This window comes from Typopeltis vanoorti, chromosome 3 (genome assembly GCF_054136105.1).
Source record: "Typopeltis vanoorti isolate ZY-2024b chromosome 3, IOZ_Tvanoo_1.0, whole genome shotgun sequence".
Classification (NCBI taxonomy): Eukaryota; Metazoa; Arthropoda; class Arachnida; order Uropygi; family Thelyphonidae; genus Typopeltis; species Typopeltis vanoorti.
In genome coordinates, this window is record NC_143551.1 from 39,086,740 (window position 1) to 39,113,084 (window position 26,345).

The 26,345-nt window shown below is 34.9% G+C and overlaps 1 protein-coding gene across 1 annotated transcript in view; it reads left to right on the forward strand.

Moving 5' to 3' along the window:
• The window catches only part of Atg18a (Autophagy-related 18a), a 208,753-nt gene that overhangs the window by 68,691 nt on the left and 113,717 nt on the right, over window positions 1-26,345 (forward strand). The window contains exon 7 of the mRNA XM_090415570.1: window positions 16,101-16,208. Within this exon, the coding sequence (XP_090271696.1) occupies window positions 16,101-16,208 (108 nt within the window). The remainder of the gene's footprint in view (window positions 1-16,100; window positions 16,209-26,345) is intronic.

Consider the following 26,345-nt stretch of genomic DNA (forward strand, 5'->3'; position numbering starts at 1 on the left):
ATGATATTCGACCAGAAATGCTGAAGTATGGTGGTATAAAAGTCTTACAGTGGCTGCACTGCATAGTGTTACACCCTGATAACTTAAGAATGTGAAAATTTCAGTTATCATGATGTAACAGGAGAAGAAATAAAATCCCTGTGTAGATAATTAAGTAAGCAAGCTTGTTCCTAAGCAGATATCTTTAAGAGACTTTGAAAGTAACGAATACAAAAAAAAAAAAAAAAAAAAAAAAAAAAAAAAAAAAAAAAAAAAAAAAAGAAAGAAAAAAAAACATGCTTGCATCCAAGTGAAAAATATAGCTGAAATTGTTTGAGAATCACTGCTCCATTATAATCTTGGTTTGTTTGTTTTTCTGATTGTTTTGGAGATCGAAACAGAATTTTTGACTAATTCTGTTGTAGCCATTTTCTTTTATCTATGTTGGTGGAAATTCTGTTGGCTCTGTCATGTAAGGAACAGTGATGCCTATTTTTTTGTGCTGGGGTGATGAGAAGTTGCATGTAGGTCTTGTGTTGGTGGTTTCCTATAGACTGAGAAGTTGCGTGTAATTTGGTCGGATACCTCAACTAGTGTATCCAAAAATGGTAAAGACCTGTTTGTTTCTAATTCAACAGTGAATTTAATTTGAGGATGGATATTGTTCAGGTAGGTGATAATCTTCTAATTGGATAGTAGTACCTGGCCAGATGAAAAAAAAAAAAAACATTATTATTATTATATGGGCACCTCCACAGCATCAAAGATTCATCACAGATATTGGCAACATATCTTTGCCAAATTATTGGCTGTGTTTCTTGATGCTGGGGCACTATTTTTTCCAAACCATTCCATGAATAGGTCAGCTAATAATGGAGAGAGAGGGGGCATTGCTATTCCTTTTTGTTCAAAATCTTAAAATTTGAAAAAACTACTATTGGTACAGTGTTTAAAGAGATCTGGTGGAAAGATGTTTTGAAGTAGTTGTATAGTTTCTATTCTTAGAATGTTGGTGAAACGATTTGCTATGTCCATGCTTGCAATTAAATCAGTAGGAACAATTATAATGCCTTTGACATTTTCTATGAAGTATATGGTGTTCTTTACAAAAGAGAATGTTTGTCTGATGTAAGGTTTCACTTTCTTGGTAGATCTTTAGATAGTAAAGAAGTTGGAGAGTATCTTGTATCAACGATTGGTCTCAGTGACTCCATACATTCTAGGAACAAGAGGATGTCAAGGCGCTTTTGTTTCTTCAGACAAGTTTAGCATGCTTTTTTTTGTTAAGTTGTTGGTTTAATTATGGAAATATCCTGTGGGATTGTGGTCATAGGTGTTAATGTCTTCTAGTAGTGATTTCATTTTTTATGAGAGTTCAAATTACTGTTCAGTTGCCTTTTGTCAGCTTTCGGTATTACTGTTTTTTAAGGCCCTTTGTTCTATTTTTGTGATATTATTGGAAGGAGGTTTTGCTTGTAAAAGTATGGAGACTGTTTGGATGTGAAGAACGTCTACAGCATCTCTTGGAATTCTTTGGAGGCTTTCTTCCATATTTGCCATAATATCTATTTTTGGAATCTTACTGAGAGAGAGATTTTTGATATAAAAGATGGTTTTTTCCAGTAAAGTTTCGTAGAAGTCTTGAAAGATATTTTGCCAAATAATAAGTAGTAGATATTTGTGCACTTTAGAAAGGCCATAAATACATGGGGAGGGTGAGCCTGATGAATCGATAAATTTTCAGTAGTATTATTAGTATTTAAGGAATATGTTTGATTTAATAGTTTATTTAGTTTGTTTAGCTGGCTTTGCATAGGATCTCTGTCAATCATACTATAAGTCGATCTGTCTTGCAATAAAACATTAAGTTTGCGATTATAGTCAGTAGTATCCATCAGAACTACTGCATTTCCTTTGTCAGACTTAGTTATAACAGTCTTATTATTTTAGTGTAAAGATGAAATAGCATGTACAAGAAAAGAAATATTCAGAGAAGGAGGTATAAAACGCTTTATACAATATCTGTGCAATCTCAAACCTTAGCTTGTTAATGTCATCTGAATGTAATTCCCTAATGCCTTTTTCTACTCCTACTATAAAGTCTAAATGAGGCAAATGATGAGGTGTTACATCAAAATCTGGACCTTTTGACAATACACTTAATTCATCGCTGGTTAAAGGACAGTTAGTTACAGAGCTGGGTGGTTGCTGAATGAACTTACATCTCGTCATTGTTCTAATAATTCAAACTTACAAATCAAGATCTGTTAGTAATTTAAGGGAGCACATCTGACTGAGGAAAGAAATTCCACAAATTAAGTCAAAATTTTAAGGACTAAGATAATTCTTAAGAGAGTTTCAAGTTCAGGGATTTGTTTTTTTTTTTTTTAGAAAAGAAGAGCTACAGATACTATTAAAATCAAAGAACATCAAGATTATTTTAACTTTTTGGAATCTGAAGATTTAGGTCTAATAATAGCATGCTTCTCATGCTATTATTGACACTAAACATAGAGTTCACGGGACCCTACCAGGATGTTACATTATAGTACACATATAGGCAATCGCAGGCCAGATCCAGCCCTCTACTTCTTTTGATCCGGCCCTAATCTATTTCAGCGAAGTTTGTCTGATTCATGGTGGGAGAAAACATGGTGGGTTCTACTAACTCACATTAAGCTGACTTCATATGACTTGCACAAAACACACTATTTTTTCTCCAACCAAGGTCTCTTTCTCACTTTGACTAGCGGCATGTGTGAACGTGTTACAACGTGTCAGTTCGGTACTTGCATTGGTGTTGTGCTTTGTTCAGTGCCTACATTGATGTTATGTTCTGTTCGGTGCCTACGTTGATGTTGTATTCTGTTGAGTGCCTGCAGTGTAGAAGACAGTTTTGTTTGACAGTTCTGAATATCGCTTATAAATTTGGGACAATGTTAGGACTTATTGCAAAAAAAAAAGAAAAGTAGATGCAGAGAATTGTCAATTTCAAGACAACTGGACAGAGGATTATTATTTTATTCTGAATAAAGGTTTGCCTGTATGTTTGCTGTGCAACGAATCCATATCTGTCAACAAAGAATACAACTTGAAGAGACACTTTACTTCGAGACATGTGGATCACCCAAAAATTGATGGACAACTACGAAAAGATGAAATGCAGAAGTTGAAGAAGAACTTGGATAACCCAGCAGAAAATGTTCAACAAGCAAAGAATGCAGCACCACAGCATTGTCAAAGCCAGCTTTGTGGTAAGTGAAAAAATCGCTAAGCATTCTAAGTCATTTGGTGAAGGAGAATTTATCAAAGAATGTCTGCTGGTTGTTGCAAGTATAATATGTCCTGAAAAGAAAAAAGACTTCGAGAATATTCATTTGTCGAGACATACTGTTGTCCGACGGATAGAAATTATGGCTGATGATATCAAAAAAAGTTTAAAAGAGAAGATTGCTAGATTGGAAGCATTTTCAATTGCTTTGGATGACAGCACCGATGCCGCCGATACGGCACAACTAGCAATATTTATTCGAGAAGTTGATGCAGATTTCAACATCACAGAAGAATTATTGGTGCTTCGGCCGTTAAAAGGAACAACTACCGGTGAAGATATATTTGAAACAGTCAACACAGTCTTCGAGAGATTTGGGCTTAAATGGAGTTCACTATCTGGCATATGCACTGATAGAGCCCCTGCAATGGTTGGTGCACAAAAGGGATTTATTGGAATAGTTCATGAAAGAGCAATAGAACTACAGATCCATCCAGAAAATTTAACAAATTTTCACTGCATTATCCACCAACAAAATCTGTGTGCAAAATCGATTAAATTCACAAATGTTATGGAAATTGTAGTAGCCAGTATTAACTTTATTAAGTCACGTGCACTTAATCACCACCAATTTAAGGAGTATTTGGCAGACCTATTTTTGGATTATGAAGATGTCTTATTATTGTGAAGTGAGGTGGTTGAGTAAAGGTAAAATGTTAAAACGATTTTATGATCTGAGACAAGACATTGCAGATTTATGGACATAAAAGAAACACAATTAACCAAGTAAAAGATGAGTGGGTGTATGAGTTAGCATTCCTTGTAGATGTCACCGGATACCTAAACGAACTGAATCTTAAATTGCAAAAACTAGGACAATTGGTTCATGAACTGCATGGACATGTCAAAGCTTTTTGTAATAAACTAAGATTGTTGGAAAGTCAGATAAGAGCTAAATATTGTTATCATTTTCCTACTCTAGCAACTCATAAAAATATCCCTTATAATTGTTATGGAGATGAACTGAAGGCACTAATAGAGCAATTTGATACAAGGTTTGCCGACTTAAAAAACAAAGACTCCACATTCGCTATATTTGCTCATCCAATGGATACTGATGTAAATAATGTGCCAGAAAACTTACAGATGGAACTTATTGAGCTTCAGGCTGATTTAGTACTAAAATCACAATTTAAAACATTGCTTTGACGGATTTTTATAAATTTTATTTGATGGAAGAAAAATATACAAATTTACGCACCTTTTCAAGAAAAATCATTTGTCTTTTTGGCAGCACGTGTGTGTGTGTGTGAACTGTTTTTTTTCGAGGATGAAATACAATAAATCAAAAATTCGGACAAGAATAACGGATGAAAACCTAGAAAATTTTATGCGATTATCCTTAAGTAATATTAACGTTAATATAGTCTAGTAGTTGAAGTACAAGGCCAATCTTCACATTAAATTATGTCGTTCATTATATTATAAAATTTATGTAGAGCTTTATACCAAAGCATTATATTATAAATAAATGAAATATGAAGTAACAACTTGTTTTAATTCATTTAATATTAATTTATTTTATTTAATAATTTGATCCCCAAACTAGGAAAGGTTGCCCATGCCTATTATAGTAGGTTCAAATTTGATCATCTATTTATTGAATCATGTGAAGCCCTATGCCACTGTCCTAATCTTAATCAGGCAGACTGTATGCCTATCTTTAAGTTTTGGTACGTGATTGTAGTTAATTGTTAATAATTTTTCATCATCATCATCAAATTCCTGCCATGTACCCTCAAGGGGTGTACAGGATATGATAGTACTACATGAAAAAAATTACATCATTATTAATTTCCTATCTACAATTTTCCTCCAAATCAGTCTGTTACTTGTCAACACTCCAATATTATCAGCTCTTATATTTCTATCGTCTAAAGCACTTTGTACCGTATCAATCCACCTATATCTTGGTCTTCCTCTCGGTCGTTTTCCTGCCAACCTGGCAGAGAACACTTGTTTTGCTAATCTTTCCTCGCCCATTCTGTTTAAGTGACCATACCACCTGAGATTAGCTCTGCTAACGCATTCCTGGATGCTGACAATATCAAGTTCTTTCCTAATATCCTCGTTTTTAATATGATACTGCCATTGATGCCACCTGTTCACGCCTATAATCTTTCTCAGGACTCTCATATCTGAAGTCTCTAGTCTTTGGTCAAGTGTTTTACTTCTGACACAGCTCTCAGATCCATAAGTTAAAACTGGTTTGAACACTGTCTTGTATACAGCTAATTTAGTGTTGCGACTAATTTCTCTCTTATTCCATATGGATTTATTCAATTGACTTCCCACCATACCAGCTTTGCTGATTCTGTTGTCTATTTCTATATTTAATTTACCATCTTCAGTAAAAATCATGCCTAAGTAGCTGAAATGTTTTACTTGTTCCACAGGTTCTCCATTCACAACACAGTTGACATTTTCAATGATTCTGCCTATTTTCATTGTCTTTGTCTTTTTATTGCTGACCTTCATACCATATCTATTACAAGAGCTATTCAATTTAGTCAGAGAATCTTGCAGACTTGTAGCGGATTTATTTAGAAGTATAACATCATCTGCATAAAGCAAAGAGCTGACATTAACATCTCCAATTTCGATATCATGTTTAATACCACTTTCCTTCGTAATGCGATCCATATAGATAATAAATAACAGAGGGGATAATGTACATCCTTGTCTCACACCAGATTTAACATTAAACCATCTTCCTGTACTTCCTTCAATTCTAACTGCTGACTTACAACTCAAATAAAGACTAAGTATTGCTTGATATAATGTCCCATTGACACCATATAACTGCAGCGTATTGAATAGCTTCTCTCTTGGCACCTTCTCATATGCCTTTTCCAGATCGACAAAACTTAAATACATATCTTTGTTATATTCCCATGCTTTCTCGACTATTTGTCGTAAAGTGAAGATCTGATCCTGACAGCCTCTATTTGGCCTGAATCCAGCTTGTTCTTCACCAAGCTTTTCTTCCACAATTCTTCTCAACCGTTTCTCAAGTATACTTGCATAGATCTTGCCAGGAACACTCAGTAGGGAAATACCTCTGTAATTCTCACATGCAGTTTTATTTCCCTTTTTATATATGGGTACTATGAGAGCTCTACTCCAATCATCGGGAATTCGTCCCTCTGTCCAGGCTTTCTGAACTATGCAGTGCAGCCACTGTAAGACTCTTATACCACCATACTTCAGCATTTCTGGTCGAATATCATCTACTCCTGCTGCCTTTCCACATTTCAAGCCTTTGATGGCTTTTTCTACTTCAAGTATGGATATGTATTCCTGATTGCATGCCTGGTCAGTGTTTTTTACCACTGTGCTGTCATCACTGCTTGTTTCATTTAGCAGTTTTTCAAAGTAATTACTCCATACTTCAACGATATCTTTTTCTCCCGTTTTCATGTCACCTCTATCATCTCTAATTCCTTTTATAGCACTCTTTCCTCCATTCTTAAGCTTCTTCAACAACCTCCAGAATATTTTGCCACCTTCTTGATATTTATTTTCTATATTCTTGCCAAAGTCCTCCCATGACTTTTGTTTAGCTAGTTTTACACAGTGTTTAGCATTCTTGCATTTGTCTCTATATTCTCTAAGAGCACAAGCTGACTTATTTGACAGGAACTTTTGGTATGCTTTCTTCTTTTCCTTCACTGCCTCTTTAACCTCCTGTGTCCACCAGGGAGTTCTGATTTTTTTATCCTTACAAACAACCTCACCACATGCCTCTCTGGCAGAATCAATCAATGTTTTCTTCAGAGTTTGCCAATGAATCTCCAAGGTTTGATTCCTGTTCTCAAACTCTTTCATTTTTCCTTCAATAATCTTTGTGTATTTTAGCTCACATCTGAGATATTTGTCTACAGCTCACATCTGAGAGCTGCTCAACTTTTATTCGCTTTAAAACTTTCTTACATGTTATTCTTTTCAATATGAAATTCAATTTTATCCTGCTCAAGACTAAATAGTGATCACTTCCAATTTCAAATCCTCTGTACACTCTGGTGTCCTGCACCAGGTAGAAAACATCACTATCAACAATAACATAGTCAATGAGACTTTTCTTATTCCTAGCCTCTTCTCTCCATGTAAATTTGTGCACATTTTTATGTTGGAACATGGTGTTAGTAATAACCAGGCCATGTCCTGAGCAGAAATCCAACAGATATTTGCCATTATTATTAGCTTTGCTCTTTTCTCCAAATTTTCCCAAAATATTTTTGTCTGTCTCACAATCATTTCTTACTCTGCTATTTAGATCCCCAACAAGGACCAACTTTTCATTTTTCATTGTGTCAGTTGCTTTTTCTAAAGCCTCAAAAAATTCCTCCACTTCTACCTTAGTAGAACCTTCTGTGGGACCATAGGCACAAATAAGTCTCATTGCCCAGTTCCCCATTCTCATATTTGCCCACATTACTCTACTTGAGACTGACTGCCATTCAAGAAGATTAGCCTCGTATTTTGTGTTGAATACTATGGCTACTCCTTCTTTTCCTTGATTGTCATTGCCTGAATATAACATTTTGTATTTATTGCTCAGAAAGATCTCACCAGTTTTGGTCTTTTTTGTTTCAGTCACCCCTATTATGTCGATCTGGTACTTATCTAATTCCTCAGCTAGCTCTATTTCTTTGCCATTCAGGCTTCTTACGTTGATAGTACCGATCTTTAACTCTGGTGATGTTGATTTGGGGTTTATTTTCAGATTTGTTAATAATATTTTTTTTAAGTAATTAATTACACATCTATACCCACATTTGGAATTCTAATAGTGTTTCTTCTTACTGTACAGTTGCAGCCAAGACACATTATGTTATACACATATTATACTTATATTCATGGTTTAAATGTTGTTACCAATTCTTCTGCTTTCTTCCTGAATGAAGCTCATGACATATAGAATGAAATATATAGGAGTAATAAATTCTATTTAGCTTATCTTACGTGTGTGAAGCTGTTATTTAAAATGTTATACAATTACATGGTGCTATACCAGAAGTTGGTTTTGGATAAGGGATAGGTTACTGTATAATTTATTATCTTCCACATGACTTTTGCAGCATGAGGTTGGAAGTTATGCATGAGCTTTTTGATAATAACAGTATTAATTCATTTATTCCTAATAGTTAATTTAAGCTAATTCTATTTCACACTGTAGATTGTATCTGAAATATTCTTAGGTGATGAACACTGATTTCTCTTGAAGTACTGATGGATGGGGGTGGGAATTTATGCATGTAGAGGAAATTTATGTTTCAATTCTAGTTGATTTTCATTTTGCATTTGTAATTTAATTCAGCTGAAATAGCTACTTTGAACTGGACATTGGTCAGTTCATTTCTTCACTGGATCTTGTGTTGTCTGCTATCAGTATATAGCCATTCAGTATAATGTGATGCTATATTTCTTTAAACTTGCAGCCTTTAAGCTTATTTTAAAACTCATGCAGCTTTTAGCTTAGAATACAAAGAAAATTTAAAATTTCTTTGTATTCTACATTTTGCATTTCTACATGCATAGCATTGAAATTCGAATTAATCACCATTTAGTCTTGAGCAGAATAAAATTGAATTTCATATTGTAAGAAAGTTTTAAAGCGAATAAAAGTTAAGCAGCTCTCAGATGTGAACTGTAGACTAAAATACACAAACATTATTTAAAAAAAAAATGGAGGTGTGAGAACAGGAACCAAACCTTGGAGATTCTGGCAAGCCCTGAAGAAAACACTGATTGATTCAGCCAGATAGGCATGTAGTGAGGTTGTCTGCAAGGATAGAAAAACCAGAACTCCATGGTGGACACAGGAAGTTAAAGAGACAGTGAAGGAAAAGAAGAAAGCATATCAAAAGTTCCTGTCAAATAAGTCAGTTTGTGCTCTTAGAGAATACAGAGACAAATGTAAGAAAGCTAAACACTTTGTAAAACTAGCTAAACAAAAGTCATGAGAGGAATTTGGTAAGAACATTGAAAATCAATATCAAGAAGGCGGCAAGATATTCTGGAGGTGAAGAAGCTCAGAAATGGAGGAAAGAGTGCTATAAAAGGAATTAGAGATGATAAAGGTGACATGAAAACTGGAGAAAAAGATATCCTTGAAGTATGAAGTAATTACTTCGAAAAATTGTTACATGAAACAAGCAGTGATGACAGCACAGTGGTAAAAACACTCAACAGGCATGCAAACAGGAATACATATCCATACTTGAAGTAGAAAAAGCCATCAAAAGCCTAAAATGTGGAAAGGCAACTGGAGTAGGTGGCTGCACTGAACAATGCAGTGCAGCCACTGTAGTATTTTTATACCTCCATACTCACAATGGATGTACTGCATAGTTCAGAAGGCCTGTATGGAGGGACGAATGCCAGATGATTGGAGTAGAGCTCCCATGGTACCCATATATAAAAAGGGAAATAAAACAAAGTGAGAATTACAGAGGTATTTCTCTACTGAGTGTTTCTGGTAAGATTTACACAAGTATACTTGAGAAATGGTTGAGAAGGATTGTGGAAGAAAAGCTTGGTGAAGAACAAACTGGATTCAGGCCAAATAGAGGCTGTCAAGATCAGATTTTCACTTTATGACAAATAGTTGAGAAATCTTGGGAATATAACAATGATATGTATTTAAGTTTTGTAGATCTGGAAAAGGCATGTGATAAGGTACTTGTGATATATGAAATTACAATGGAGAAGGGAATAACTTTCATTTCATGAAAAGGAACTTTCTCTTGCATTGGGTGATAATCTTTGAGAGATGCCCTGAATTTAATGCCTTCATTGTGATACTCCCCCATCTAAAAGGGTTATATATGATCAAAATGAAATTATTGAAAGGGCAGGAGACTATGTTTTCTCCACCAGTAAGTTTTTCTTATTGTTTATTATTTTCAAAATTGATGACCTTGATTTGTTTTGCTGGCCAGATTAATTGAGTGGGTAGCATTCCTGCTCTGATAAATTGACTGTGGTTTCAAATCCTACAGTAGGCATGGATGTTTATGAATATCTTTAAGCGATAAATGAATTTCATCATTCAGTGTTAGACTACCATCCTGCTCATTAGTGACCAGAAGTGACTCCAAAATTGTAACTTAGAAAAATGACTTTTACATACTTTACACATTGTTTTTGTATAGTGTGAATTCTTAAAAAAATCTTACACACACAAGGTCAAAAGACCAATTGCAACACTAGTTCTATGGATGGGTAAGAATATAAAGAAAATAAAATTTGTTGCTGTGTTTCTTGAACACCCCCCTGTTGGGGTGGGTAGTAGAATACCCAACCACACTCTTGCGTATTATAAGAGGCGATAAATGGAGACCCAGTCCTCAGGGGTATAGCCGGATCCCCTTTAGGGGTTGGGTGAAAGGCTAATCACCTCTCACTGTCAAAAAACATATTTGATCGGTAACTGCAAATCTGGATGAACAAATACGTCTGGTGACTTGCGAGACCCCAGAAGACAGCTTTCTAGAATGGTCTGATGTGGATAACGTATATACAAGGGTGATCTGAAAAGTTCTCAGCCTAACAATGAAAAAATGAATTTATAATTTCAACATTATATTTTTTTTTTCAACATAATCTCCCTTAAGACTAATATATTTATTTCAGCGATGCTCCAGTGCCATTATCCTGTCCCTGTAGTGGTTCTCAGTAGGATCTACAAAATACCCCTCTACAGCTGCAATCAGCTCTTGATTCGAAGAAAAACGTTGACTAGTGAGGAAGAGTTTTAGTTTTTGGAAGAGATAGAAGTAAGAGGAAGCCAAATCTGGGGAATAGGGTGGATGTTCCAACAATTCATAGTGCAGAACCCTTAATTTTCCCATTGCCAAAACACCTTTGTGGACAGGTGCATTGTCCCGATGAAAGATGATTTTTTTTCTTCTTCTGCAAACTGGGTCTTTTCTCAGAAATTTTTTCGTCTAGTCTGGTTAAAAGATCGGAATAATATTCCCTGGTTATTGTTTTACCCTTTTCAAGATAATTAATAAACAAAATGCCTTTAGCATCCTAAAACACAGACACCATGACCTTTCCTGCTGATGGAACCGACTTTGTCTTCTTTGGTGCTTAACAACTGGCTTCTGTCCACTGTTTTGACTGCTGTGTGGATTCTGGTGTGTAATGGTGAATCCAAGTCTCATCCATAGTAATAAATCAACACACAAAATCAGTTTTATTCTTGTTAAAATGCTCCAAACACTGTTTAGAGATTTTCATGCAAATGCGTTTTTGATCTGTTGTGAGCAAGCGCGCCGCTAATCTTGCGCAAAGTTTTTTCATTTGCAATTCTTCATGCAAAATATATCCTACATGTTCTTTTGAGATGCCTATAGTCTCAGCAATTTCAGTCACTTTGACTCGCCAGTCATCCAATACCATATCATGCATTTGATCAATGATTTCTAGTGTTGTTACACTTTTTGGACGTCCTTTACGTGGATCATCCTCGAGGCTGGTACAGCCATGTTTGAACTTGGCAGCCCATTTCTTAATTGTCGGAAATGAAGGAAAAGAGTGCCTATAAACATTTATGAACTTTGAATGAGTTTCTTTTGGCGTTAAAATTTCTTTTACAAAGAATTTTATAACCTCACGATACTCAATTTTATCCATTTCAAGGGATGCAGCAACACTTTTGCTTCAGACAGCTGTGTTAAACAAACTACTTGATAGAATGACTAGCAATTTCACATGTATGCTTATGACAGATGTACCAACTTAGAAAAAAAAAATCTTGCCAATAGTATTGCTATCTATGGTTGAGGCCGAGAACTTTTCAGACCACCCTCGTTTGACACACCAAGGGGAAAGCCTTTTGGAACCCTTGATGTTTTATGGCATCATAAGTGATGCCACAAAAAATTTTAAAGATTGGATCATGAAATGTTCGAACACTGTACCAGGTAGAAAAAATTAGAGAGGTAATAAATGAAATGTACAATTACAATTAGACATCTTAGGTATCAGCAAACTCAGACTGGTTTTGTTAGACTTATAACTAGAGACAAGACAATATTGTACTCTGGACCAGAGGAGAAGCATGAAAAAGGAGTTTTGCTAATATTGAACCCAAAAGTAACCAAAAGCTTCATTGAATGGAAACAAGTAAATGAGAGAATTGTTAATATATTAAAAAAGGAAATTAAAAATTAAAAAACTTAATAAGAGAAGAACAGGCAGGTTTCCGGACCAGGTTTGGAAGAACCATCCAACAGATATTCACTCTTAGTAATATAATTGAACGATGTATAGAATTTTAATCTCCACTACTTAAACTTCATCAATTTTAGTAAGGCATTCAATTCAGTAGATAGGAAGAATCTTTGGAAAATATTAGAAGAATACGGAATACTTTTATAAATTTCTCAACATTATCAAGAATATGTATAATGGCAGCAAGTCTTGCATGAAAGTAGATGGAAAACTTAGACTTCTTTATTATAGAAACTGGAGTTAGGCAGGGTTGTGTTCTATCTGGATTATTAGGATTATAAATAATAGAATTATTTTTAATCCTAATTGATAGGATTATGAAAAACTCAATTAATCATGAAAAGAGAGGAATACATTGGGACTCTACATCCACACTAGAAGACCTTGATTTTTCTGATGACATAGTGCTCTTGTCCTAAGTTTAATGACTTACAGATAAAAACTGATGACTTTGTTCATTGCACAGAAACTGTGGGTCTTCATATAAATAATAAGAAAGCCAAGGTCATACGAATAAATGAAAAATCAAAGAAAGAAATTAAGTTAAAAAATGAAATGATTGAAGATGTTGATACTTTTACATACATCTGATCAATAATAAATAAACAAGGTGGCACTGATGAAGATGTTTTATAAAGAATTGCTAAAGCACGAAACTGTTTCAAGTCATTAATTAAATTATGGAAAGCATCAAATATTACAGTTAAAGTGAAAATCTAGAACTCTATATAGAAAAATATCTAGAAATCTATTGTGTGAACAGTACTGCTATATGGCTCTGAAACTTGGAAACTTACCAAGGCACAAAGTAATAAATTGGATATTTTCCAAAACAAATGTTTAAGAAGAATTTTTAAAATTTTCTGGCCAAATACAATCACTATTGAAGAGCTTTTAAAAAAACTTTCTCCAAGTATATAGATGAAGAGATTTGCCTAAGAAGATGGAAATGGACCAGTCATGTTTTATGCATGAGGATAAACAGAATTCCTCAAGTAGCATTGAGTTTGGCACCAGAAGGAAGATACTCTAGAGGTCGCCCAAAATTAACTTGGAGAAGAATGATGGAATCTGAAATGAATGAGGCAGGATGGGCAAGAGCAGTTGCGAAGACAGGGACTGATGGGAAAACCAGTGTTGCAACCTAATGTGCCAGGAGGCATGGAAAGCATTGATGATGTGTTTCTTGAACAGCTGAAATTTTAGGGATGATAGTGAGGGAGGCTGTCCAAGGAACAATGATAGATAGAATGCACGAGGAAGAAGATAAGTTCATTCAGTGAGTTTGGAGGTGGATGGTAAATGGATGTTGACTGGTAGCTGTTCTTGTTATTTTAGCCTTGGAAGAAACAGAAGGAATGGTGGTGGCCAGTTTGACAGAAATGTTATCAATGAAAGTGTGATAGAGCTGGAGTGAATATCTGTGAAATGGAGAGAGGGAGGGGGGGGGAATCATTGGTTAACCTGGATTGTTCTCTTCTCTATAATGCCAAGCAGTCATTCTTAAAAAGGTTTTGGATGTACTATAAAAACGTACAAATTAGAACTAATGCATTAAGTGGAAAGTGCACCAGATTTCTTGGAAGCTGAAGAAGCTATGACTGAGATGTGTGTGTATACAAGGGAAAGCTGGAGCCATAAATCAGCCCTAGAAGAGATTATTAGATCAGAGTGAGAGTATGTGGACTGCATTTACTAGTGAAGAGGAGGAGTGACATGATAGACCTATACACTTCTGAAAGAGTTTCATGGGATACCAGTTGATGAAATATTTCATTATGTGGATATTGGGAAGAAGACAAGAGCCATCCATGGAAGTTGAGTTAGTGTTTAGTTAAGACAAGGGCAAGAGAAGATTTTTCCCACAGAGCAATGAGTGAAACAGACTGTTTTAAGAGTCTGTGGCAGCACTCAGAAATCTGCTGATTTTAATTAAATATGGTTGCATAAAACTTCCCAAAATTTGGGAAACAAAAATAATTGTCAGAGGTTCCACTTTACATCCTAGGCCACTTACAAATGCTCATAGAGGGCACATCTCCTAGGTAGGACTTAGTCACCCACATGTTTCATTTAGTATTGTATTTTCTTTGTGTGTGTGTGTTACAAGAGATGCTTGTAATCCCTGAAGATGTCTCAGTGGCAGATGAAATATTGAAAGCATTAAAATGAATTTTTAATCCTTTCCTTGTGCTGTAAATATTCCATTAAACCTCCAATGACACGAATTATCAGTTAAATGATGCCATATTCAAGAATTTTACCATCATGAAATATCTTCTCCTCACTCCAGTCATGAAATGAAAACCACTCCAAAATGCCCTTCTTTTATGGTTTATTTGCATAGACCATTGGCACTTATTCATTTGTATACCATAACTCAGCATGACTTTTTCCATAATGCACCCGATCTTCATATTCCCCCTCATTATTATTATTATATATAAGTTATTACAATCTTACTTTTTTTACTTAATTTATGGAAACCGGTGTAATTGTATAATTGTGGTGTTTTGTATAGCTGTTACTATTATTACATTATTATTAAGAGAGACCTCCAGGGAGTTAAGAACTTATCGAGGAAGGTGCTACCTGCACTAGCTATCATACCTGCTTTTGACCTCCTTCACACTTGCCTTCTATAGTTGTCTTCTATATTCTTTGCAAAAATCTTTCTATGACTTTTTAGTTACATTTACATATAACTTGCTGTTTTGCTCTATATTCTCTAAGGACACATACTGATAACTTGCTATAAGATTTCTTCATTTTCAGCTGACTATTTATCCACCTCTCTTCCTCTTCGTGATTCTACCATTTCTCCAACCTTGTACATAACTTTACCACATTCTTTTCTAGATAAATGGATTAAGATGTTTTTTTTATTATATCAGTCTAATAATAAATTAGAACTAATGCCTTAAGTGGAAAGTGCACCAGATTTCTTGGAGGCTGAAAAAGCTATGACCGAGATGTGTGTGTATACAAGGTTTGGGTATACACATACATCTTGGTCATAGCTTCTTTTATCTAGTAATATTTATATATTGAAGTCTCTAGCTTCAGTAGATTTCAATATGTAACCTGTACCATCTCATGTTTGGGAGGTTTAAACCAGTACATAATACAATTTGGTTGACTAAGATTCCGTATTGCCACTCTCCATCCTTGTTTTTATATGGGTGGATGTCTTTGTGGTTAGGATTGGATCAGTTGTCTGAATTCTTTACAGACTAGATCTTCATATGATCTCCTCTGTTTTCTATCTTTGACCTTGAGCCTAGAATTATTTTATACAGAAGTATATTATTAATTAAACTTTTTTTTCTGGGGGGGGGGGAATGATTATCAATTTTTAATTACTTTAGGCAGATTGATAGAGAAATGAATAAAATGTTATTTGTTTAAACAACATACCTCCTATGGATTAGATTAGCAAATATTGATATGTTTAGTTATTTCAAATGAACAATGGTCATATTATACTCATTTCCGTAATGTAATCTGTTAATGTTACTAATAGTCATTTTCAAATTATGATTAGGTGTGCAAGCATATATTCCCTCTGCTTTGGTGCAGACTCCTTGTTTCTTTGTGCTTCTAGCAATACTGAAACTGTGCATATATTTAAATTAGAAGATCCAAAAGAAGAGTAAGTATGTAAAGATAGAAAATAGGCTTTATTTACAGGTTATTTTTATCTGTAAGTAATTATTAATTTATTAAACTGATTTTTTAAGCTTCATTGAAAACCTTATTGGTGCATTGTTATTAGTTTATAGCTGTAGTGACAATGTTCAGATCCTCTAGGATAATGGACTTTTATTAAAGTGTATCATAATGGGAAGATTTATTCTTCTCAGTTGAACTTATTCGAGGAATTTCAAAAGCTCACAATATTTCCTCAATTAGATGAGATTATTTTAGCACTCAAAAAACAGAGAAGCTGATCGAAGAACATGCAGTTGTTTTTAACAAGTCATAGGTTTTGACTGTGTGACATCTTAACTGTTCATTTGACTGCAAATATCATCAGACTCCATTCTTTTTATCTATATATTTATCAAAATGAATACAGCTACTCCCACCTTCTTCCCCCACAACATGATACTTCTAGGGGGGGGGGGGTTGCTCTAACACATTAGAGAATTGTGGCAAACCTTGCATAACAATATTTTTGAGCTTCTGTTATGTTTGACACATGTTATTTTTTAACATTTTTATTCTTGTTTTGTGAATCTTTTGACTCACTAGCTATTATGGAAAAAAAAAATTGGGAAAGAAAAAAATGTGTACAGATATGTATTACTAAATTTTATTCTTAAGAACTTATTTGGAATAAGAATTAAATTTCCTTTCTAAATTATGGCTAATGAAAGCAAAAAAAAAAAAAAAAAAAGCACTACTCAAAAGAAACAGTTTCTTTCAGATACACATTATCTGACATGTATCACATAAATGAATGTTGTCTGGCATGTATATATCACAATTTGTAAGGCATTTGTTCAGTTATTACGATTTTTAATAAAAATTAACTTTCTGGTAGCTATAAAAATAAAATGATGTATTCTTTTGGGATATAGACCTCCTTTTGGTGTTGGTTCTTAGTCCCATGTAACACTGCTTTGTGCTGTACAGGATCTTATAGGAACTAAACTATCATGTTATGTGAGAGTGACTTCTATTTTTTATTAAAGAGTTCGCATTTTATTTTAGCTCTGTATAAGGCTAAGATGCCTTATACAGAGGTATATCTTATACCTCTGTATAAGATATAAGGATACCTGTTATTAGTAAGCTTCTTGGCATCAAGGATCAGAACAAGAAGAGGCATGAAAGCAGTGAACTTAGTAATCATAATAATAATAATAACAAGTTAAGTCATTTAAAATCAAAGAAAAGGAGATAATATGGTATGGTGATTCAATCATAAAATTTGTACCTGCTGAGGGAGTCACTACTTCTAGTTTCCCAGAGGTAAAAATTAAAGGTATGACAAATGTAATCGAAAAACAGAAAAGAAAAGAGATCTTGGTTCTTGTGGGAACTAATAATTTGAGTAGCAACAAATAATAGTGTGAGAGAGGATATGAGAGGTCTGTTGGAAGAAGCATGAAAGAATTGTGAGAGAGTGAAAATTGTAGGTTTGCTACCCAGATACAACAGTACTGAGTTAAGAAGGAGGGCGATGAAACCAAATGATTCCATGTGCAGGCTATGTTTCTGGATGCGAGTTTCTGGATGTGTGGAGTGCATCTGATGGCAGAAAAGGCTAGTATAAGAGAGATTGCCTATATTTGAATTCATTTGACATCAGGAGCCTGGAAAAATTACTTATTGAGATGAGACCTAATGCAGAGAGTGAGGAAAACTAGTTCAAGGGAAGAATAGGAAAAATGTGTCTGAAAGTTCAGCTATGGTATGCAAACGTGATAAAAATATGAATGACTTTGAACATAGTTATGCATCTGGAGAAAGGACATAAATATACAGTATGCTTTGGGTTCGGAACTTTTGAGTATGCCTGGGGAGGGAAAAGAGAAAGTTCTTTAACAAGGCCAAATAGATTACATATATAATTACTAGGGTGGTCTGAAAAGTTCTCGGCCTCGACCATAGATGGCAACACTATCGGCAAAATTTTTTTTTTTTTCTAAGTTGGTACATCTGTCATATCATCCATGTGAAATTGCAAGTCATTCTATCAAATAGTTTGTTTTATACAGCTGTTTGAAGCAAAAGTGTCTGTATCCCTTGAAATGAATAAAATTGAATATTGTGCAGTTATAAAATTCTTTGTAAAAGAAGGTTTAACGCCAAAAGAAATTCATTCGAAGTTCATAAAAGTTTATGGGCACTCTTCTCCTTCGTTTTCGACAATTATGAAATGGGCTGCCGAATTTAAATGTGGTCATACCAGCCTCGAAGATGATCCATGTGAAGGACCTCCAAAAAATGTAACAACACCAGAAATCATTGATCAAGTGCATGATATGATGTTGGATGACCGGCAAGTCAAAGTGCGGGAAATTGCTGAGACTATAGGCATTTCAAAAGAACGTGTAGAATATATTTTGCACGAAGAATTGCAAATGAAAAAGCTTTGCGCAAGATGGGTGCCATGCTTGCTCACAGTTGATCAAAAACACACTCGCATGAAAATCTATGAACAGTGCTTAGAGTGTTTTAACAAGAATAAAACTGATTTTGTGCGTTGATTTGTTACTGTGGATAATACTTGGATTCACCATTACACACCAGAATCCAAACAACAGTCAAAACAGTGCATAGAAGCCGGTTGCACCAAAGAAGACAGTCGGTTCCATCAGCAGGAAAGGTCATGGTGTCTGTGTTTTAGGATGCTAAAGGCATTTTGTTTATTAATTATCTTGAAAAGGGTAAAACAATAACTAGGGAATATTATTCCGATCTTTTAGACGAAAAAATTTCTGAGAAAAGACCCGGTTTGCAGAAGAAGAAAAAAAATCATCTTTCATCAGGACAATGCACTTGTCCACAAAGGTGTTTTGGTAATGGGAAAATTAAGGGATTTGCACTATGAATTGTTGGAACATCCATCCTATTCCCCAGATTTGGCTCCCTCTGACTTCCATCTCTTCCCAAAACTAAAACTCTTCCTCGTTAGTCAGTGTTTTTCTTCAAATCAAGAGGTGATTGCAGCTGTAGAGGGGTATTTTGTAGATCCTACTGAGAACCACTACAGGGACGGATAATGGTGCTGCAGCATCGCTGGAATAAATGCATTAGTCTTAAGGGAGATTATGTTGAAAAATAAAAATAATTTTTTTAAGTTAAGGGATATTATATCCCATATTGTTTCATAGCCAAATAAGAAACTCGAAGAGTTTCATGCCGAATATAGAAACTATATAAAGTTTGGAGAGTCCAAGCATAAAACAAATACCTGGATAGTGCAACACCTGACTCATTTGGTAGTGTAACACTGAGGCAACTCATAGTAAGAGTGGAGCAAGCTCCAATCACTATTCTTGGTATTTACCCATAATGTGAAACCCAGCTCCTAGGAGCTGTATTACTGTTCTGCATTATGAGAGAAGGTCACTACCCAGACCAGTTTCAACCTTTATTGAGGTCTCATCAGTGAGTAGGTAGACCTAGTAATACCAAGTTTGTAGCGAACAGAACTTACATACCCTACTATGAGAATTGCCAAGGTGTCCTAATAAATTATTAATTATATGAAGAGCCAAAGGCTTCAATTCGGCGACATGAACTTATTTAAGTTAAGGGATATTATATCCCATATTGTTTCATAGCCGAATAAGACACTCAAAGAGTTTCATGCCGAATATCCTTTGAGTTTCTTATTCGGCTATGAAACAATATGGGATATAATATCCCTTAACTTAAATAAGTTCATGTCGCCAAATTGAAGCCTTTGGCTCTTCATATAAAAAATAATTTTGAAATTATAAATTCATTTTTTCATTGTTAGGATGAGAACTTTTCAGACCACCCACATATACAGGGTGTTCGGGATAAATTTGACATATTTATAATTAATTATATTTTTCCGTAAGTTACATGTATTAACACACACTTCTCTTCATTTAAAAGTTTGGACCCTTCTTCATTCATATACAAGATGTCAGAAAGGATGGATAGCTGGAACCCACCTGAATCATGGAAGAGAATAACTTGTATCATGATGATTCGTGCCCGCCATCAAAATAAGGATATTACGACTGCTGCCCAATGCTCCCTGAATACAGTAAAAACAATCAGGCATGAACTAGAGACTTGCAATGGTGACTACGAGGATGTAGCAAGAAGAAAGATCCCTAGCAGACGATCTGATTGCGTTCGTACAGCAGAATTCCTCGCAAATCTGCAGGAACAGGTGTTGAAGAACCCTGGCATTGGAATTCGGGCTTTGTTCGTGGAGTTGCTAACTGTAGTCAAGCCCTGGATAACAAGGGTAGCCAATGGTAGGCCGTATGTATGGCAGCAGGATTCGGCCCCTTGCCACACCTCTGGGAAAAGTCAAAAATGGTTGTCTGAAAATTTCTACGACTTCACCAGTCCAAATGTTTGGCCTCCAAACTCCCCAGACCTTAACCCCATGGATTATTTTGTATGGGGCGCAGTTGAAAAAGACACCAATCGCACTTCCAGTAATACAAAAGCCCAGTTAATGGATAAAATTAAAACAGTTTTTGCGGCTTCCCAGGGAGACTGTAGCATCAGCTTGTTCGAGGTTCCGAAGCAGAATTGAAGCTGTGATCGATGCTAATGGTGGTTATTTTGAGTAAATCTTGTTGATAGTATTGTAATTAACTCTGCCTGTAATGTTTTTTTGTCAATTCATTAAATTTAATAGATACAAAGAAGATTTTCTTTTTCCTTACGAAACTGTCAAATTTATCCCGAACACCCTGTATATATACACAAATAACTAATAAAAATATAAAATTCAGATTAAAAAAAGGTAACTAAAATTTTAAATCTAATTCAGCTAGCCATTAAAGAGCTGAAGGATCTGCCTCGACACAGTCCCTGAAGTAGCCAGATAGGCTCTTATGCTGCAATCCTCTACAATATGCTGGATGCTTTGGTTTGCAGTCCTGCAGTCAGACTTGGGGTGTAGGTGATCCTCCCCACTTGTGTAAGCTGTATGTGCAGGTACCATGTCCTGTGCATATCCTATTTAAGCTTTTTCATAGGTGATGTGGAAGCTCAATCCTCTTCAGATTTTGGCTATGAAGGATATACTCGTTTAAGTCTGGTGTCAATTTTTCCTTCCAAGTTTCTAGCCATTTCAACTTAATGTTGAAATTGCTATTTACAAATTATTCAGCCAGTATTAGTGTAAGACTCAGGATTTAAGTTTATTTATACTTAAATGTGGGCCGTCATCATGAATTCGTAACAGTGGGTTGCTATTTATTTTTCATATTTTTTTATGAGAGTGTCTTGTCTGTGCAAGTTCGGTGGTGCAAATGTTGCTCAAAATTGGAAGCCAGTAGAGGGGAGCAGATTTGACACAACCTGTTATTGTTCTCATTGCTGACATTTATTTGCATGTTAAATTGCTTGAAGCAGAAGAATCTCCCCATGTAGAACCATGAAGTTTTTGTATATTATCACAGGTTCTGATCTTTAACAAGATATTCTTCAGATGTCTTTTGAACAGTAGTGTTCTATCCAAGGTAACATTGTTAAAGTTGACCTGAAGTTTCCTATTTGCCAATTTGGTGTTTAGGTGGAAAGTGCTAACCTCGGTCTTATTGAGGTTTGGTGTTCGTCTCCATTTATAAAAATATTCCCCAGCAGTTCTAAGGTCATTTCTGAGAATATCTTCAGTTACTTCGATGTTCTTATGTTGGATATCATCAGCATAAACAAATTTTCTTGACCTAGTTGTTGGTAGATCGGATGTATATAGGTTGAATAAGATTGGTACTAATACCAATTAGGACCAATCTTATTAGCCCTGTGGGAGACCACTGTTCAGCTTTCTCTGTTTGCTCATTTTGTTTTCCAGTACCACATGAAAGAAACTGTCAGAATGCATGTTACCAATAAGTCATACAATGGATAGGCATGATATGACTTGTATCAGCTTGTATAGCAATCCCTCTTTCTATACTGTATTGTATGTGGCAGTAAGTTCTGCCACATACAATATTCTGATATTTTTCACCCAGTTCTTGGATAGGCATGTAACTTGTAACAGCAATTGAGGAGTACAATTGGGCGATAGCTCTACTTGTTCCTGAGGCTTGTTGGGTTTAATATGGCTATTATAATTGTTAACCACTAACTATTACAACATAGGTAGTGGTTAACAAGAATTTTTTCAACAGTTAACCAAAAATTCAGGATGAATACCATTAAAGCCTGGTGCTTTGCTGATTTTAACCTTCTTTAAGGCCACAGTTATTTTTATTTCATCTTTGGTAAATTCTCTTGAAAATTTGAAAATTGGAACTATCAGCTACACTTTGTCATAAGTTTCTGAGTGATTTTTTAACCTCCCGTGTGTGTGTGTGTATCAATAATCTTGAGGGTCTCTAGACAGCAAAGTTATTCAACAGGTAATTTGATCTGGAGTCACCAGAAGATCTTTACAAGCCTATTAAAGAAGTTAGGTGGAAGCAACCTCTGGGTTGCTTCATTAGGTGGAAGCAATCCAGAGGTTGCTTCCACCTAACTTCTTTAATAGGCTCCATGCTTTTCTACTTGATTTTTTAAAGTCTAAAGCCTCTGTAGTTTTGATCCATTTTTCTCTGCACTCGTTATCAAGCTTCTGAAGTCATCTATGTCACAGTCGCTAGATTCTAAATAAGCTTGATATAACTCTTCAGTCTCTATTCCAGCCAGGTATGTATTCCTTTCGGAAACTCCTTGGTATATACTTCTTTGTTGTTGATATGACTGCTCTAATGAATCTATTGTAGTTTTCATACACACAGGTGGTATCTATCTTATTACTTTTTCCCGTTTTTGTGTGAAATCCTGCCATTTTGCTTTCTTAAAATTCCATCTTGGTCATGGAATAGACTGTATTATTAGTAGTATTTGTATTCCTATTTCCACCAATATTGAGCAATGTTGTCTATGTGGAAAATCTTCAAGGACTCATCTTATTGTGTTTGGCAGCTGATTTTGCAAATTTTGGGTAATAAAGCAGAGGTCTGGGTTATATTCCCTATTCCATGCTGCAGCTTTAAATGTTCCTTTATCTTTTGCATCGAATATTAAGCTCAGACTTTGTTAATGCCTCACCATTTCCATCATTGTTATTGTAATTCCACATGGTATGATGGCTGTTAAAATCCCCTATGTAGATGGTAGGAATGAGAATGTGAGAATTACTTCAGGTGGCTATTCTACCAAGGGAGACCTGCAGATGTTAACCGCTGTGATAGTTTGTATATTCTGATTAATATATGCTGATATTAAGTGAGTCTCTGTATTATTGCATACATAAATTGTGCAACCATGAGCTTGGTGATTTGTAGCTACTAGAATATCATACCCTGAAATTCTTCCTCTGGATTACAATTGTTTTTTATTATCTGTATGTCTCTTGAATGACAGCCATGTCTGTTTTATAGTGTTTTCACTTTCTTTTCGAGAACCAACTATTTCAAAGAGAAATAGTTGGTTAATACCACAGATTCGTATCCAGGATATTGCTTCTTATGATAAATTAAAAGATTGAGTGAGAGACAAAGGAAATTCAAAAATAATATATTTATTTACAAATCCTGCCATTCCTCTTTTTTGACACTTGGAGCTTTTAAAAATCTACACTTATAATATTAGTGTAGATTTTTCTATATTATCTTAAATAGTGTATGTGTAAAATGTTTGTTTTGCAAGTGCTATGTACAATTTTGCATTTCAGATAAATTAATCTCTTAAAGAGAATATAAAGAGAAAGGCCCATACATCTAACACAGTTAAAGAACATAAACATTACATAAGATTTCTTATGTAATTCCAGAAAAGTAAGCATAAAACAAAGCTTGGAATATCTTCTGCAGATAAGATACCCTACAACAGCATACCTCATTACCTTCATCATAATGCACTGAAGAGATTATTTCCTCAACATTTTATTGAAGTAATACAGAATCTTTACGAAATTTAAGACAATTTAAATCAAGACAGGATCCTTTAAAGGCAAACTTAGGGGTATGTCAATACAGCATCTTATCAACACATTTAACTCATACCTGCACATAACTGAAATTGGAAAGTAAAAGTACAGCTCCAAGTTTAAAAGTAAAACTTTTTAAAAGTCTCATGAAATTTATAAAAAAAAATTATTAATAAAAAGGTGGTATATTTCAGCTATATAAACAGTGGAACTAAATCTCAATGCTCACAAAATAGAAAATGAAATTGACATTTAAAGGTAAATATGCTGTAAGATTTAAATATACATGTATATACTAGTAAATCAGATTATTGAACAGGTAAACAAATTTAATGTTTTTAGATGTTCACCTATCATGGATAGTAGATAATCTTCAGAAAATAATTAGTGAATTTTAATACTAGCAAAACAGTCCTGTGTTATTTCCTGAAAGAAAGTCTATGCTCAACCCTCTCTCACTTCTGATATTCTGCCTTCCAAGATCTGTTTTCTCTTCTTGGATTGAATTTCACATTTACTTATCTTGGCATAAACACATCTTCATTGTCTCTTTAGCGTTCAAAAAGATTGTTTTTTTGTTCTGAGCAATACTTCTATTCTGTTCAACTTTTAACACTTTATAAATTCCAAACTTACCAAATACATTTGGGGTGGCACATAGAAAGTCTACCTTAGAATGACTTTTGTGTCCAGAAGAGGGTTTGTTTCCTTAATGAATGATTTTTCTTTCAATGACTCCATCCAACCATTTTCTTATAAACACTGTTTCTGCATTTGTCTTTTTTATAGGTATTTCCATGCATTGCTGCTCCTCTGAACTGGCTAACCCCATTTTCATCTAATCATGTATGAACATGGGTATCTGCTAGTTAACGTCCACACACAACTTAGCTGTAGACTTGTTAAACCAACTTTTCATTTTCTTTTTTCATTCTGTCTTCCTCTGTTTTTTTGGATCAGTCTTTGTTATACTATCAAGAATATAATGCCCAATCAAGAATATAATGCCCAGCTCTTCAAGAAACATGTTAGCCGATTCCTTTCTGTCACTTAAGACTTCTTGTGTCTGTATGTGGGTTGATAAAATTTATTGCAATATTTTTATATGCACATAAACCTGCAGTGATACGAGATGTGCTCAGAATGATCTTGAATATTAACTGTAAATTGCATTGAGTGGTTAATATTAACTGTAATATACAAAAAAAAAAAAAAGTTTCAGGAAGTTCATATGAAGTGTAGTACTGTTGCAGCTGTCCCCCTCTCCCAAAGTAACAGCAAATATTATACTGACATGTAGACAAGTTTTTTTTTTTTTTATCGCTATCTGTGCTGTGATAGTTATATGAAAATGACCAATTTGAGTATCAATATGTGCTGTTAGATATGTAATGACATAACATGAAGAAATAGGAGAACTTTGTGAAAAATCACAAAGTTCTGATTCAAATACTGTAACCACGTACTGAAAGGAGTCTTCAGTGTCAATCCTATAAAACTCCTTTAATAACTTAAATGCTTTTGTCCTGTCTCCTTTTTTGCCTATCAGCTAATTTTTGAAGTCTACAGCTAATCAATCTATTCTCATAGGGAGCATTCCACCAACCTGCCACAGTCTTTGTCACTTGCCTCTGAATCACCATGGAATCTTGGAGTCCAGATCTGTGTGTGCATTAGTCCAGATGTGTTGTTTATTAAAGTCTTATATAGGAAAACAATAACCTTTCTATCCCTGCTTGTTAGTGTTCTTCAACAACCATGTAATCTGATGTGCTGTTTTGGTTACTTTTGCAATATGCTCTCTAAACTTCAACTCCCTGATCACAATCACACCTAAGTCCCTGGCCTCATCAGTGTCCTGCAGTTCAGTTTCATCAATATATACTGCTCCAAACAATTAGGGGATATTTTGATTTTCTTGTAAATTATGAAGTTATGAAAATAATTTTATTATTATTATTATTACGTGACACCTCCAAGGAATCCAAAGACTCATTGAGAGAGGGCACCCACTCTAACAGTTCTCCACCTCCACCACCCAATCCACCAACTACACTGAATCACAACTACCATCATCATCCACACCAACGCCACTACTGCCGACCACTACCACTAGTATTTTCACAGACAACCACAAGC